The sequence below is a fragment of the Urocitellus parryii genome, chromosome 13 (genome assembly GCF_045843805.1).
Source record: "Urocitellus parryii isolate mUroPar1 chromosome 13, mUroPar1.hap1, whole genome shotgun sequence".
Classification (NCBI taxonomy): domain Eukaryota; kingdom Metazoa; phylum Chordata; class Mammalia; order Rodentia; family Sciuridae; genus Urocitellus; species Urocitellus parryii.
The window spans coordinates 16052665-16068212 of record NC_135543.1 but is presented as its reverse complement, the minus strand read 5'-3'; the positions used below and the strand labels follow the sequence as shown (position 1 = coordinate 16068212).

The window sequence follows — 15548 nt, the reverse complement described above, 5'->3', positions numbered from 1 at the left end:
TGTGCCAGGTTCTCCTTCTGGAACGTACGTCAACTCTGCAGTATGACCTTGGGACGAAGAAACTTAAACGCTGATTGGAACTACAGAGGCTCGTCACTTCTCCCTTCCTCAGAGATTTCCTCCTCCTCCTCCCATGATACTGCAGACCCTAAGTCAAGTTCAGGTGCAGCCCAGGAAGCTCTCACCTGGCTTCAAAAAGACTTCAGTCTCTGGTTTCTGAGCAGGGAGATTTGGCCCTAGTGTACACCATGCTCCCATTATGAAGCCCAGTTCTGAAGAACTTGTGGGGCCACAATCTCATCCTCCTGCTGGGTTTGGGGCCCTGAAACAGCCTTAGAGCTGATGATGATTCTTAGTCACAGACAGGTATTCTTGCCCATGGAAGAAATCTGACATCCTACAAAGGTAGCATTATGTCACGTGGTTTGCACCTTGGCATCAACCTTTACCTGACACATCAAGGAAAATGAATTCCTCCAGCCCCTTCATAAGGTGACTGCCCTCGCCTCACAAACCCCCATTATCCCTGTAACAAAGCACTTGATATTTTGTTTACAAGACGAGGCCATGGGAAAGCTCAACAGGACGTCTTGGTGACATCCCTACTAATGGCGAGGAGGAGGAAGAGAGCCACAAGGCAAATAGGGTAGTTCCTGCCCCATCTTCCTCACACCCCCACAAAGCCGGTGCCAGGCTCTCCTGGAGTCAACAGGGCCCATCCCCACTCTGGCCTCCCCAGCTGTCCTATTTAAGGCAGGACTGGTCCTGCACTTCAAGAGGACTGAAGTTAGCTCAAGTGCAAGGGTGCTCTGGGGACAGGGAACTCAAAGTCATCAAAACTGTCTTCCATGGGCTCCTTGATATCCTTAGGGCTCCCGAGCACACACTCCTAGGGAGTTAGGAGCCTGTCCTTGGGCATGGATAGCTACGTAAGTCTGTGAGCTAAGGGACTCTAGACTACCTACTCACTGCCTTCCACGTTTTGAAAAGACCTAGGGTTTCCTTACAATATGTCTGAGATGTCTCCCATTCAATTCCCCTATGATCATTATTCAAAATCCAGTGGAAGTAACTGTAGGAATCAATCTTGTACAACCTGAAAGTCATCTTCATAAAATTTCAGGCCAGGGCTCGTGGTTCAGAGTTCCCGCTAGGACATGCCTGTGATCTGGGGTTTATTTAAAACAGTGCCGGTGTCATGGTATCTCAGCAACAGTCGGCTCCAACCTGCAAATGGGTGTTCCTGGTTCTGGAGTGAACCGACAAGCAAGGGATCCTAAGTCTCCAACTGCAGGATGGGGGGCCCCACACGGATACTGAATGCAGGTCCAATTTTGTTATCCGCTTCCAACTAAGACACTGAAATGTAGATTCCGGCAGCGGCCTCTGGCACTAGGCAGACTCCTATTGCAATCTCAGCCCTGCCTCTATTTGTAGGTTTTGGGATAAGCCACAGAACTTCAATTTCCTCACCATCAAAAAGGGGGTTGTCACATCCACCTACAAGGGTGCCCCAGGGTTAAGCTGCTAATGCCTTTAATGTGTCTGGGCCCGTGTCTGGTCACTGTCATTAACAAAATGGAAATGCTCTGCCCAGACTTGCTCCTGGGTGTTTCCAAGTAGCTGTGTGACTTGATAATTTTTTTTTTTATCCCTTCTAGGCTTTTCTCTTGTCTACAAAACTAGAGCTTTGAACCAGATAATCACGTCTTCCTACTAAAAATTTTGTAAGCAGGCTGGGGAGGAGACTTGGGAGCTGCTCTGCAGCACCCCTCTCAGGAGGCTTTGCACTTTGTTATGGTGACTGGAGGTGAGCGAGGAAAGGTTGACCCCACAGCCTGGCTGAGCCTGCTGGGCAATCACATTCCAGTTCCCTTTAGTTCCTCTGTGCATCAGCAAGACCAGTGGGAGGTGCAGGTTCTGGTGTTAGAGGCAACTATCTGTACAAACTCAGCAGATGGGCTTGCCGGACCAGGTTGTTCAGAAAGAATTATGTAGCAATGCAAGCAGAGTCTCCGTTTCCTCTGGATTCCAATCAGTAAAACTATCATCTTATATTAGCTTCATAACAGGATCTACCTCACCAAGCTGTTGGTCACAACTTGGTGAGATGCTGCCTATAAAGTGGTCTTTTTTTGGGGGGGGGTACCAGGGATTGAACTCAGGGGCACTCGACCACTGAGCCACGTCCCCAGCCCTATTTAAAAAAATTTTTTTTTATTTAGAGATAGGGTCTGAGTTGCTTAGCACCTCACTTTGCTGAGGCTGGCTTTGAACTCACGATCCTCCTGCTTCAGCCTCCTGAGCTGCAGGGATTACAGGCGTGTACCACCACGCCCGGCTTGCCTGTAAAGTTCTAAGGAATGCCAATGTTAGTTATTTGGTACACATTTACAGGGCTCTTTCTAGGTGGTAGGCACTAAGTCCTTTGTAAATATTAACTCATTTGATCACAAAAATCCTATGTAGCAGGTGTGACTTATCCCCTTTTTATAGCGCTCAGGCACAGAGAGGTTAAGTAGCTAACTCAGGGTCTCACAGTTATCAAGTGATGGGGAAGGAAAAACAGCCATTCACCTCCCAGAATCTGTGTTCCTACCATTGTCCCAAATAGCCTCTTAGCTACTATGATATTTGGCCAAGAAATCTAGCCACATTAATATATTTGGCCAAGGAATCTAGCCACTTTAATATATTTGGCCAAGAAATCTAGCCACGTTAATATTGGGATCAGTCTTCCCACCAATCCTAATGTTTATTCTACAGAATAAATAGATCAAGGTGGCAAGGAAGCTGCAAATGCACCGGACATCAAAGGCAGCACCACACGGAGCAGGCAGAGCAGCATATTCATGTTTGCTGGCTTTTGAAACCTTAGGACCTGCGACTCCACGAGCTTGACCATTTAGCCCACTGCCTTTGGCCATTATTGGTCGAGTTACACTGTGGGCCCGTTTGTGCCATTGGACAGTATCTTTATTTAAGGCAGGACTTCATTCCATACCATTTCATGTTCCTCATTTCCCAGACCACTGTGGGGCACAGGAGGTGCTCCATCAACACCTCCAGAATCATGATCCACTCTCCCCTTAATGGCTCCCCAGAGGAAAGGTTATTAAAGAGATCCCTGGCTCCCCAGTGGCCGCCATGGAACCTGCAGGGTCCAGACTGGCCCCTCATTCTCGGGTCTCCTTCCCCTGGGACTCCGTAGTCATCCCAATCTCCAACTGTCCCTGCAGCTGGGATACAAATAGCTTAAAAAAAAAAAAACAAAACCCAGACCCCAGGCTGGTTGGCTCTAGTTTTTCCCAGTGCTGGAACAGAACCGAAACCGATCCAGAAGTTCAATAACAGATATTTCATCTATTCCTCTAAATCCCTTTTCTCACCAAATCACCTGTTTCCTTCCCATACCACAGGGGGAAAAAAAATGAAAGGGTAGAGGCACTGGGGTCTGCATCGCATTAACAAAAACAAACTTCATTGGAAAATAAGACCATCAAGAAACCTCAAAAACCAGATACATATCCTAGTACATGACTGGAGAGCAAGCAGCCTTTCAAACACACTCAAGTCAACCGCACCACTTTTCTCCCACACCAAACCTCACCTTAATATTACTTCCTGTGTTTTAGAAAATGATCTATCATCCACGCCTAGAGGCTATGGTTTAGCCCTTCTCCTTTAGAAAACGGCAGGCCTTTTAAGTCCCTTGTGTTCTGTAGGTAGGTTGCCACCTCCCCTGTCCTTTACAATTTATTGTTGAAGGCCCCAGGGCATTTGACCTGCAGCATCCCACACGTGGAATTCGGCTGACTGCACACTCAGTGGTGCAATTCAACAGGTCCCGTCACTTCATACGGTGGGGCTGGCCACAGACCAGGACACCTGGTACCACTTCTTGGCCAATGTTTATTTGGGCAGTTGTCCCAATTTCTTTTGTGAACAAAAAGCGATGGCATTTGCGGCAGCCAGCTGATATGAAAAATCAACTGATGGTATGAACACCAGCACAGGAATAGAAGTGAGAAGACCTAGGTGTGAGGTTTGGCCTCTCGGGCACTTACTTTACCCCCGAGAATGCAAGTACTTTTCTTACAGGGTTACAGAAATAATGACATGAGATTCTGGATGTATAACTGCTTTATAAACTATATGATGTAACACATTCTAATAGATACCTTAAAAATGAGTTGCTCCTCATAATGTTCCTCAAGGGTCTGCATCCAGTTTCTCAGAACTGTCACCATGCATATGTAGGGAGACTTTGGAGGAGGAAGGCCTCTTGCCAGCCAGCCCACCCAACCACGTGGGTGTACTGCAGGATCAGACAGCCTAGAGGATTTTACACAGCATGCAGCAGGGTCTTGGGGGGTGACAGGTATCATGACACACATTTTCAATTTTTTTTTAATAGCTCTTCTTTCATTGATTACAATACACTGTAAGGAGGTGAAAGGAAAGCCAAACTCTGCCCCTGCATTTCTGAACTGGTGATATTTAACTCTGCTGTTCTACTGGGAAGAACTGCCCTACAGCCCATGGATTATTTCCAGGGAAGGAAAGTGAAGGTGCCTTGCAAGGTAAGCCTGGGACACTGATAACAGCCTCCATCCTCCAGCCTACAAAATGCGACTGTGACTATTCCACACACTCTTTTAAGTCCCCTTGATGAATACCAGTGTCAATGCAAACTCCACCCAGGGATCTCTGTGGCATTTAGTTATTCACCTGTGTCTACACTGGCACACACACAAGGTGAGCTGCCTGATCTCCCTATCAGATCACAAGCTACTCGGGGTCGGAGCTATGTTTTGCTCATGATTATACAACAAATATATATGAGTATCTTTGCTGAGGTCCACGACGTCTTCAGCAACAATGTGTAAGAGACTGTAAAGCGACTTAGTCTGTTGATTTGCTTGTTTAACTGGTAGCTGTGGTTCTCATTAGTGGCTGGTTGCAAGTTTGTGGAAGACGGAAAAAAGATTTTCTCATGATTGCCCTTTTGCCCTTTAGAAGAAGTGGCTGCCAAAGTTAAACAGATTATACACACCTCTTTGATCTACTAAGAGCCTTGAGTGGAAGCAATTAAATAAACAGAACAGTTTATGTTTTAGCAGCTTAAAAGCAATTTGAGTTGCGGACACACTAGCACGCTGATCTCAGGTATAATTAGCATTCCCTGGGTCAGGACAGGTGTGCAAGATGTCAAATCACCAGATCTGCCACGGGGACCCTACTCATAGCGTAACACTGCTGGAGACCTGGTATCCTGTCCAGCATTCAGGGAGCCCTTCATAAAGTCAGTCTTCATGCCTGGTGACACGAGGTCCCAAAGGCCTGCTTCCCTAGGTGCAAGGAGCTGGATGAAGGGCAGGTCCTACTTTTTCAAAAGTGAAAGACCACTGCAGAAGGCTGTCAGTTGACAGAATTTTAGAGAAATAGTATTTCCTATTGCTGAAGTACACATAAGATACAATGACCCAGGGCTACCCCAGGCCATGTCTGGACATTCCTTTTTAGGAGAAAGTGCTACAGCTTTGCCATGCCCACTGACCTTGTGTCCAATCACCTCCTTGATTCTTCGCCTCGTGTTGCATTGTTCCCTGGGTGGCTTCAGTGGGACCATTCCGAGTCCACAGCCAGCTGGCCTCAACCACAGAGAACGTGCAGCGCGGGTGACCTGCTTTCTCATTGACCCCAGCCCCCCACACCTCCCCCGCCTGCCCTCCTCTCCCCCGCAAGACGGCCCCCGCCTGCCCTCTTACCTTTTGCTTCAGTTGCAGCACCGTCTGCTTCATCTGGTGGAACTCCTTGCACGAGGCACAGCACGTTTCGGCTTTCACCGCATTCTCAGACTTCTCCTCGTGCCCTGGGAAAGAGGATGGGCTCAGTTCCATACAGAAGGTCAGGAGACCCAAGGTGCAGGGCAACTGCTGCAGGAAGGCAGTCCCCGGTTGGGCAGGTGGTGGGGGGAGGTCACAGAGCAGCCTACAGTGGACATGTGAAGGGTAAATGCCGACAATTATACAGTTCTCAGGTCCCGGCCATCCAGGTTGAAGACAGGAAGGGGCGACAGAGCCGTGCTGCCCTTGGGCTCACCTCTTCCTAGTCAGGCATCCGAAATATGTGGAGAAGTGCACTGTGGCCCTTTGATTATCTACACCTTTCATGTTTGAAATGGCACTTTATCAGTGCCTTTCCTGGGGGCGGGTTCTGTAAATTTGACATGATTTACAACGTCCACAGAGGGACGGTGTTCACAGGCTGCCGATATCCCCCAGCTCAGGCCATGGGACTCCAAGCTGGCATCCATCACCCCAGGCCACCTGGGTCTTCAGAGAAGCTCCGCCGGCCGAGTGGGGCCTCACAAGTAGAGATGGGAAAGAGAACTCTGCTGAAGAGAGGAGTCGGACAAGCACCGCCAGAACGTGGACCCGACTGTCCCGGTTCCAGTGGAGTGGATGATCGGAGTGGGAGAGACGGAGGTCACTCAACCAGCCTTTGGTATCAACAAGCCTAACGGACCTGGAGCCTGGATCATCTCTTCATGCAGAACTCCACCAGCCTCCACAACCAAAGGTGACTAAGCTTCAGGGCTTCACAAGGACACAATTTATACAATCCCATCCATCTGTCTTACCTTCCCTCTACCTATCCTCATCCATCCATCCTTCAGCCATTTATCTGTCCATCCAGCTGCCATTCATTCTACCTCCCTTTCCTCCCATCCTTCTGTGCAGCATCTGCTATTAGGCCCCGAATGGGGCGATACAAATGCAAAGTAAACGAAGACACCTGTTCAACGACTTATGATTGAAGCCAGCCCTGTTGGCAGAGCTGGGCCGGCAAGAACAAATCAGAAGTCTTTCTGTTTCTATTTTCACATGCCCAGTTGAGTTTTCTGAGTGTAATTGGGCAACTAGACAACTTCAAGATAGGATAAACCTCTTCACCAGGCCCGACAATCTATTTCATTTGGATCATGGGTATTAGAACTGGCATATCTTTAGTTCTAATAAGAAAAAAGACTCAAAGAAGAAAATTAGTGCTGTCTACAGTAACCTGGCACTTACAGGGGTCCAACTGGCCCTTGGGAGGGGGAGGCAGGCGTGAAGCAAGACTGCTACTAGCAGTTCCACTGAAAACACTTGGGAGCTATGTGCCAGGCAGGTTCCACGGAGGAAGCTCTGCTGGGCAATCTTTTCCATGGAAAGGCCTGGGCCATCTTCTGTTCCTTTGTAGAATTACCAGAAGACGGAGAATCAAGATTAACATTTATCCAAAAGACTCAAAGCTCCTATAGACTTTGAATCACAGGTGTAGGGGCTGGCCGACTTGGACAAGATTCAAATCTTAGTGCTGTAACTGAGTACCTTTTAGGTAAGTCAGCATCTCTGGACTCTGTTCCCTGAATGGTAGAATGGCAATAGCACCTGTCGTCTGGGGCTGACATGAGAAGTCGATGAGATCGGACATGCAGGAAACAGAACACTGCCTTGCCCACAGCAGGTGCCCTAAATGTATCCTTGCTGTTGATTTTATTGTTTCCCTATCAAGTTAGAGAACATGTGGTAGGGCCCTTGAGAGCCTGTGATATCCTCTTCCTGTATGTTTTCAGCCCTCTCAGTGATGTAGTCGTGCATCTCAGAGAAAGGGCTTCTGCCATTAAATTTTGCTCCAAATTCTTCATATTTTAAAGGAGCAATATAATGGATCAACCACACGGGGGCGCAGAGCTCTAAATTTTACCCTCATTGAGCAGGTTGTACACCCTAAGCATTAGAAATATAATGCCTCACAAATGATGATAGTAGCAATCCCCAATTGTACCTCGGAAAGCCAAAGAATATTCCCAGAATCTTCCAAGTGGGCAGTGCCACAAGTGAACAAAGCACGTTCGTTTTTAAGTTGTGCCCCTTTGTGTTCCGGTGGTAGTGCCCAGCCCTGGCAGTACATTACAGTCACCTGGGTGTGGGGTGAAAAAATAATCCTGCAGAATCTGGGCACCCCAACCACCTGGAGTGGTAGCAAAACAGTATCAGTGTTTTAATGCTCCCCCAGTGATTCCAAGAACCACTCATCTATGGATTAGCAGAGCTTGGAAGTTACAGGAAACACCTGGCTGTCTCTGACACTTTGAACTTTAATAAGTGACGATGAAGGTCATGGTTATGTTAACAGAAAATAAACAAAAGCTGAAAAATAAAGACTAGTAACCTAATTACTACGGAGCCAACATTTCCTTAATTTGTCTCCCAAATGGTGCTACACTGACTCCCTGGGGTGACTCAACTGGCTCCAGCTCAGTATTTTCAAAGAGAAAAATCAAAGTGATTGAATGCCTGTCAGCCAGATGGCTTGTGTCACCAAGCCTGTGACAACCTTTCAATCATCAGAGGCCATTTGAGGGCCATGTTCCCTTCTATTTTCTGCCTGTTTGATTTTAAATTCTTGACTAACATTACAGACACTGGACAACAAAGTTAAAACAGGAGGAAGGAGAGGCGACTTTAGACCCCATGTGTTTAAACACAACATTCTCTTTATCAAAAAAGGTGACGAAATGCCAGGGCTTATTAGTCCAGAGCAGATGAAACTGCTTAGCTGCCTCTGCTCTTCCAGGAGGTACGGCTCTTTGGACCCGTAACATTTCTTACTGCCGAGATGAATGTTTGCATGTTCAGTTCCTCATCTTTTTTAAAAATATTTTTAAGTCGTAGATGGACACCATACCTTTATTTATCTTTATGTGTTGCTGAGGATCGAAACTCACCCATGCTAGGCGAGTGTTCTACCACTGAGCCACAACCCCAGCCCACAGCTGCTCATCTTCTAAGATACTGAAAGGAAAGTTCTCTGCTTAAAAGGCACATGAAGGTGGGCAGGTTTTCAAGCATCAGTACTTGTTCAGAGGACCAAGGAATGAAAACTGTCAGGGACTCCCCGAGTTGGTAGGAGCTACTACTACTTACACCACATGACATCCAGTTTTGAAGATTTAGAGGGTGAAAGGTCCTCAGGACTCACGGAATTCAACACACCCATCTACAGATGAGCAAACCAAGGCTCCGAGACGGCCAGCCTCATGCAGCTAGTGAAGACTGAACCAGCCCTGTTACTCTCTCCCCTAACTTCCACGTCAAGGAATGTCCCCTGGCACCACAGCTGTCAAATGTGATGACTTTTGGGCACTTTTCCTTCCTTCTGCGGGAGCCCATTGGTGCCAGCCCTAGGTCCTCACTGGCCCAACCACTCGAGTCAGGACTGGAACATTCAGGGCACACAACGTACCTGTTGTCCTTGGTTATTACTTAATTCCATAGGAATGACTCCTCAGTCCCCACCCCAAAGACTCCTGGCCACTGGTGTTGGAATGTTTCTTAGCACGATATAAGACTGTATGCTAGTTTTCTATGTGTTTGGGGTGAGTTCGGTGGGGATTAGTTACTGCCAATTGAATACTGAGAGATTGCTTCGTAAGGCTGCTGCTGGGGAAGTGTGGTCGAGCAGATGGTGGCATCCTCACAGGGGCTTTTGTTTTTGTTCTAATTATTTGAAGTTGCTATATTTGGATGAGGAGTGGGGGAAGAGAAGGGGAAGAGTCCCTGCTCTAATCTCTGTTAAAATAAGGCCCAACGACTGAACCACCAGACAGTTCTTACAAGATTAAGCATGAGAACATTTTCCATTTACAGCACTGGAAGAGGAACCCAGTGTCTCTCCACGTGGTGGAATGAAGCAGCACTGTGCTGTTCTCACTGATGCTGGACACTCCACAATAAATCACCTCCCCCCCCTGAACTTGGGCTGCTCCATGTGTTGGTAACACCCACCCTTGGCTGAGAGTCCACCAGATGGCCTATCAAGTTTGGCCCCATAGCCAAGATTTCTGACATTAAATGATTCCCAAACCACATTTCTTAGGATATCACTACCTGTGAGACATTAAGGTTTCTTAAATAATTTTGCAAAATGTAGTTTTAATCAAAATTAACTTTGAATTGTGAGTAGATGCAGTAGTACATGCTTTCCCAAACATCCGAGCATAAGACCTGAAGAAAGGCTTCACACCACCACACAGGACCCCCACGTCTGAACACAATGTGGAGGAATGCTGCAACGTATTATTGAGATAAAATACATCTTTAAAAACCAAGGAAGATGGGAAAAAAGTTGCAAATATGTGTTTCTTTTTTTGGAGGGCAGGTACTAGGGATTGAATTTAGGGGCACTCGACCACTGAGCCACATCCCCAGCCCTATTTTGTATTTTATTTAGAGACAGGGTCTCACCGAGTTGCTTAGCACCTCACTGTTGCTGAGGCTGGCTTTGAACTTGTGATCTTCCTGCCTCAGCCTCCCAGGCTGCTGGCATTACAGGCATGTGTCACCGTGCTGGCTAAATACTGCGACTCAGACTTTTCACTCAATTCGGTCATGGAAGTCTAACTGGTTGTCACCCAAATAAAACTGACTTCATGTATTTTGAAACTCTTATTTGCAAACTTTTATAAGAAGATCACCACCCTTGTCAGGGAATCAACCAGGTTAGTGAAGCCCCAGTAGTGACTTAATACAGTATTGACTAATTTCAAAGATGTTATAAGATGGCCCCACCCTTGCTGAAGGTGGGGGCCCAGGTGAGCACCTCTCACCAAGGCTGACCTCGTCACTGCACTCTGACCCAGAGCCATCCCTTTGGACTGAAGGGCAATGTTGCTGCAGGAGGTGAGAAGTTACTGCAGGAGGTCAACGTCACCCAAGACCAAAAGCAATTCAACTCGGCTTATAAAATATTACCTGTTGTCTAACTCCCACCTGGACTCTGGTCCTAGCTAATTGTGGTCCATCTTACTGCTGACCACTCCATCCCACCAGACTGGGACTCCTCATAGAAGGCAGATCCTATTACTTTTACAGCCAGATCATGGACTGACTCTCGGCAGCAAGTGTCCGTTGTTCTGTGCCTGGTCGGGTTGCTGCAGGCTTCCTTCAGGCCCCTATGAAGCGGATTCTTTCTACATAGAAATGTGAGACAGAGACAATACACTTGCCAGGTTGAGCAGCCTGCAGCCCAACAGCTCAGAGCACAGCTGGAAACCCAATTCTTAAATGAAAAATTGCAAAGCTGTTTTCTTGTGACCTATTCTCTACAAGGTCCCCACATTGCAGTGGAATAAAAAGCTGCACCCCGTTTTCCCATGAGATTCTTCCCAATAAAGGACATAATTTAGAGTCAAGTCACACATCCCTGCTCCTCCTACCACAAATTTCGATTTTAATTTTGAATACAAGAACAGTCTATAAATGTTTTTAACTTCATTAACCTGTCTGCCCTTGCTTGAGGGCCATGCTCATTTACATGATTCCCAATTGCCCAGAGCCAAGGTGGCTCCAAATAGCTTTTTTCATCGATTTCCAACACATGGCGGCTTCCTCGTGACTCAACCCAGTTGCTCCTCTGCATTTCATTTCGCTTTGTAGGTTTTCCTCGGGAGGCAGCTGGTCCCCAGCTGTCCGTCTTCCCACCCCTTTCTGAAGCTGGGCTCTCATGAGCGCCCGGATGGTTGTGGCTTTTTGATGTCCCTCATTTCTTCATCCACGAGACCTGCCCAGGGCACCTGTGCCCCTCCCAGGGATGGCCCAGGCCCAGCTAACCCCCTCACAGCACTGTAGCAACTTTTTCTTTCCCAGGGAAGTAGACAGGAGCCGAGCCCTGAGCCCAGGGAGGGTGAGTGACCGAGGACTTTCTCCACAGGGAGCCTGTCCAGTCAACCGTGGTCAGTGGAGTACAATTTGCTTTAAAGTTCACCCTGACTGGAAGGCCTGGGACATTCCTCCATACAGGCTGAAATCCTAAACTCTAATGACGGGCATTTGTAATTTGACAGAGACCCCAGAGTTCAGATGTGAACGTGATGATGTTTTGACCCCCAAGGCATTCCCTGAAGCTCCCACAGCAGCTTTGGGGCTCTTTTTCCTTCTCTTATTTTTTCCTCCAAATTTAAATAAAGATGTAACCCAACAGACCAGGCTGATCTTATGCCTAGGTGATGGGACAGCTCAGTTGAGGTACCTATATTATCATACAAAACGTGTACAATGTAGTCGGTACGATGCAGCTGTATGTAAATCAGCTTCTTAACTGTGTTGCACAACCAGCTGTAAGAGATTTTTTCTGATTGTGAACTGATAATTTTGCAAAATGAATTGCTTGAAATTGGATATAGGACTGGGGTTGTGGTTCAGTGGTAGAGCACTTGCCTTGTACGTGTGAGGCGCTGGGTTTGATCAACAGCACTACATAAAAGTAAAGGTATTGTGTCCACCTATAACTAAAAATATTTTTAAAAATCAGCTCTAATGTAACACAAACAAATGCTTGGATTTAAATGAAATTCCTTTCAAATAAAGTTTTCTAAACACTCAATTTCTATTTCTATCCAATCATGACTCATAGAACAAACAGTTTGTGGAGAGGACAAAGCATGGACCATGCTTTGAGTAACACTGGTGTGGAGTGGTACCTCACGTGAAAGCGATTTGTCTTTATATTTCAGTCTGTTTCCTGGGGGAGAATACAGACCTTCTGGTCTCGTCTCTGCTCATTCTTGTTCGCTCTTACTACAAAAATCAAGCGCTACTGATTTCTTGAGCGCACCACCCTCCTCCAACACACCAGCTACCCCCTCTCCATGCTAATAAGCATCACTGCCCCCTTAATTCCTCCTCTCTAGGAGGAGTCTGAACATATGTCCTCAGACCCCAGGTGCCACCGGAGTCCATGTAAATGTCCCTTCCTGCCCTGTTACAAGGAACCTGGTTGGGCTCCCAAGTGCCTGTGTATAATTGTCACACATGATACGTATTAAAAGCATATGACATAGATTATGTTATGGCTCACTATGTACAACATGAAAATACTACATATTACCTAAATACAACTATATAATATTGACTATGTTGTACATGTTTTGTATGATATAGGTACTTGAGAATCTTACATAAATGAGATATCTGTGGCTACAGTAGCACCTGTAACATTATATATAATGTAATATGCATTATTTATATAATATAAAGGAAAATAGACAAATAAAAAGATAAAAGATCCACTGGCTGGAGACACTGGGTAGCGGTGGGTGGGAACATGTGATACATGTGTCATAGGCAATATGTTTAAAATGTAAACATTACACAAATAATACAATAATCATCTGACAACATGTAATAAAAAATGTGCACAGAGGGCAACTCCATGCCTCACTCACCAGTGTCGTTGGGGTACTTGTCCCCCCTGGTGCATGTCCTCCCGTCGTCCTCAAGGACATAGCCCTCCCGGCACTCACAGCGGTAGCTGCCCACGGTGTTGACACAGATGTGCTCACACAGAGTCTTGTTGCTGGTGGCACACTCGTCGATGTCTGGTGTAAACCAAATGCAGAAAACGCTCGGTTTCTGAGAAGTCACTTATGCCACAGATGGCACGAGACTTGTCCCTCATAATACTTGTGCCAAGAACACTATTCCAGACCTTGACCGGACAGAGCCTGGCATGAGGTTGGGCGCTGGGAGGATGGGCCATCTGTGGAAGCAGCACTTTGGCCATGTGACTATCATTACAGACCAAGCAATGATGGGTTCCTGGCTGTCACAGGACCCGATGGAGTTACGGCTGGCCTTTAGAGAGTTCACCTGGGAAACGATGAGAATGAAGCCTGTCCTTAAATACTTCCCAGGGCTCCTCAGGAGAGCACTGGGGCCAACACACCCTGATGAGCAGACATTAGCTAAGTGATTTTTTGCAAGCAGCCTAGTGTGCTGAGGTCTTTAATGTTCTCCTTTATGGCTGGAATTCTATATGTGACACAAGGGCCACTTAGGAATAGCCCCTTCCCAGTTAAGGGACACAATATACTTGGGAAAAGATACTTATGACAAAATAGTCACAGATGTCTAATGGGGAGAGGCTTCCCTAGGAAATCTCTGCCTCATCAGTGACCCAAGCAGACCCCTGATGAGCTGCGGAAATGAGGCATGAGACCATCAAATGAATAACCCCGGAGGGTCCGCGTCAACGGCCCACACCATGGGCTTGCGCCCCTGCTGCACTGGGAAGAAACAACACGTTTCCCACCATGAGAAGACAGGCTCAATTCCATTTCCTATTCACTGGCTAAAGACACCCAGTAGCAGTGGGTGGGAACCAGGACACACAGCCCCTGATCGTGACATGTGGGCAGACAGAGCCCAGCCTTGAACTTTAGGATGCCGATAACTTTAGCCTGGACAAGTAGCCAACCCAGAGCTCTGGCAGGCTCCCTGGGTGCCAAGAGCGAGCACAGTCATTCGGGTGTTCCTCTGGCAGTATACACTGTTGTCATATGTAGCCTGGATGGAGGCGACGGTTGGAGCCTCCTCTGCAGTTCCTCAGGCCGACTGCCTTTTTCTCCAGGTGTTCCCACCCTAAATGTCAGAGTGAAGCAGTTGTACTGGCCACAGAGGACACTCTTCTTAGTAGAATGCAAAGTACTGCTGATCCCCAAATGTCTACAGAAAAGTAATTAGGGCACGTAGCTCCTACCAACTGAAAGGAGAGCCCCTGGGCCCAGCCCTGAGCTGTATGGAGTATCCCATGAGCTCTGTAAGAGGCACCCCGAGTCCCTCCTACCCTCCTCTATTTGCTTGTCAGTGTGGGGTACCTTTCCCAGATGCTTTTTGGGAGAAACCAGGGGACCTAAGGCTAGACTTTCCCAGGTGCCCGATGGAGGAGGGAGCCTTGCTCGTATCAGATGGCTTATTTCCTACCCGGGTCCATCTGAGGTCTCTACTCTTCTTCCAGCTGACCTGAAACTTCACTGAGCATAGCACTCACTCCTGTAAGTGCACGACCTTGCACCCACCCTCAGAGCTGTGGCTCACTATGTCTGGAGGAGGGACCAGGAACCTTTCAAGCAGGGACCCCAGTTGTGGAGACAGGTTAGCCAAGGGTTTGCCACACTCAAACACACGGTTCCAGACCATGAGCCCCAAACTTCCACCGTGCGACCAGCACACTGGTTTCATTAAAGAGGTTCTTGGCATAAAAGTTAGCTAGTGAGATCAAAATAAACCCACCGACTCAATTACCTTTTTCTATGACCAGGTCCGAGAAGGCTCTCACCTCTCTGGCTCACACCTCGAACCACCCGGTAGGGCAGCAAGGCTTACTCAGGGCTAGCAGGAGAGAGAGAGGCAGAGCACGCCCGGGAGTGGCTTTTTATTGGGGAGCAAGAAATTCAGGGGAGAATTCCATCCAATGAAGGTCGAGGGGGGCAGCACTCCAAGGTCAGGGTCAGCGATTGGCCCATGGGGTTAGTGGTCAGTCACACCCCCACACGGACAGGCTCTCGCACCAGGAGAGGGTGCGAGACAGTTTAGCCAGAGCGCCTCACCCCCAATCCTGGAGTTGCCCAATCACGTGTGAGAATGGCTTCCCACACTAAAGCTCCTCAGGAATTCAAGGAGGGAACTGCCCAGTCAAGGAAAACAACCAGAGCAAGC

General features: G+C 47.6%; 1 protein-coding gene across 1 annotated transcript in view; it reads right to left on the bottom strand.

Annotated features, from left to right (window-relative positions):
• The window catches only part of Ccbe1 (collagen and calcium binding EGF domains 1), a 198752-nt gene that overhangs the window by 8751 nt on the left and 174453 nt on the right, over positions 1-15548 (bottom strand). Inside the window, exons 5-6 of the mRNA XM_026393198.2 lie at positions 13277-13429; positions 5772-5875 (exon numbers count right to left, since the gene is read on the bottom strand). Of these exons, the coding sequence (XP_026248983.2) occupies positions 5772-5875; positions 13277-13429 (257 nt within the window). The remainder of the gene's footprint in view (positions 1-5771; positions 5876-13276; positions 13430-15548) is intronic.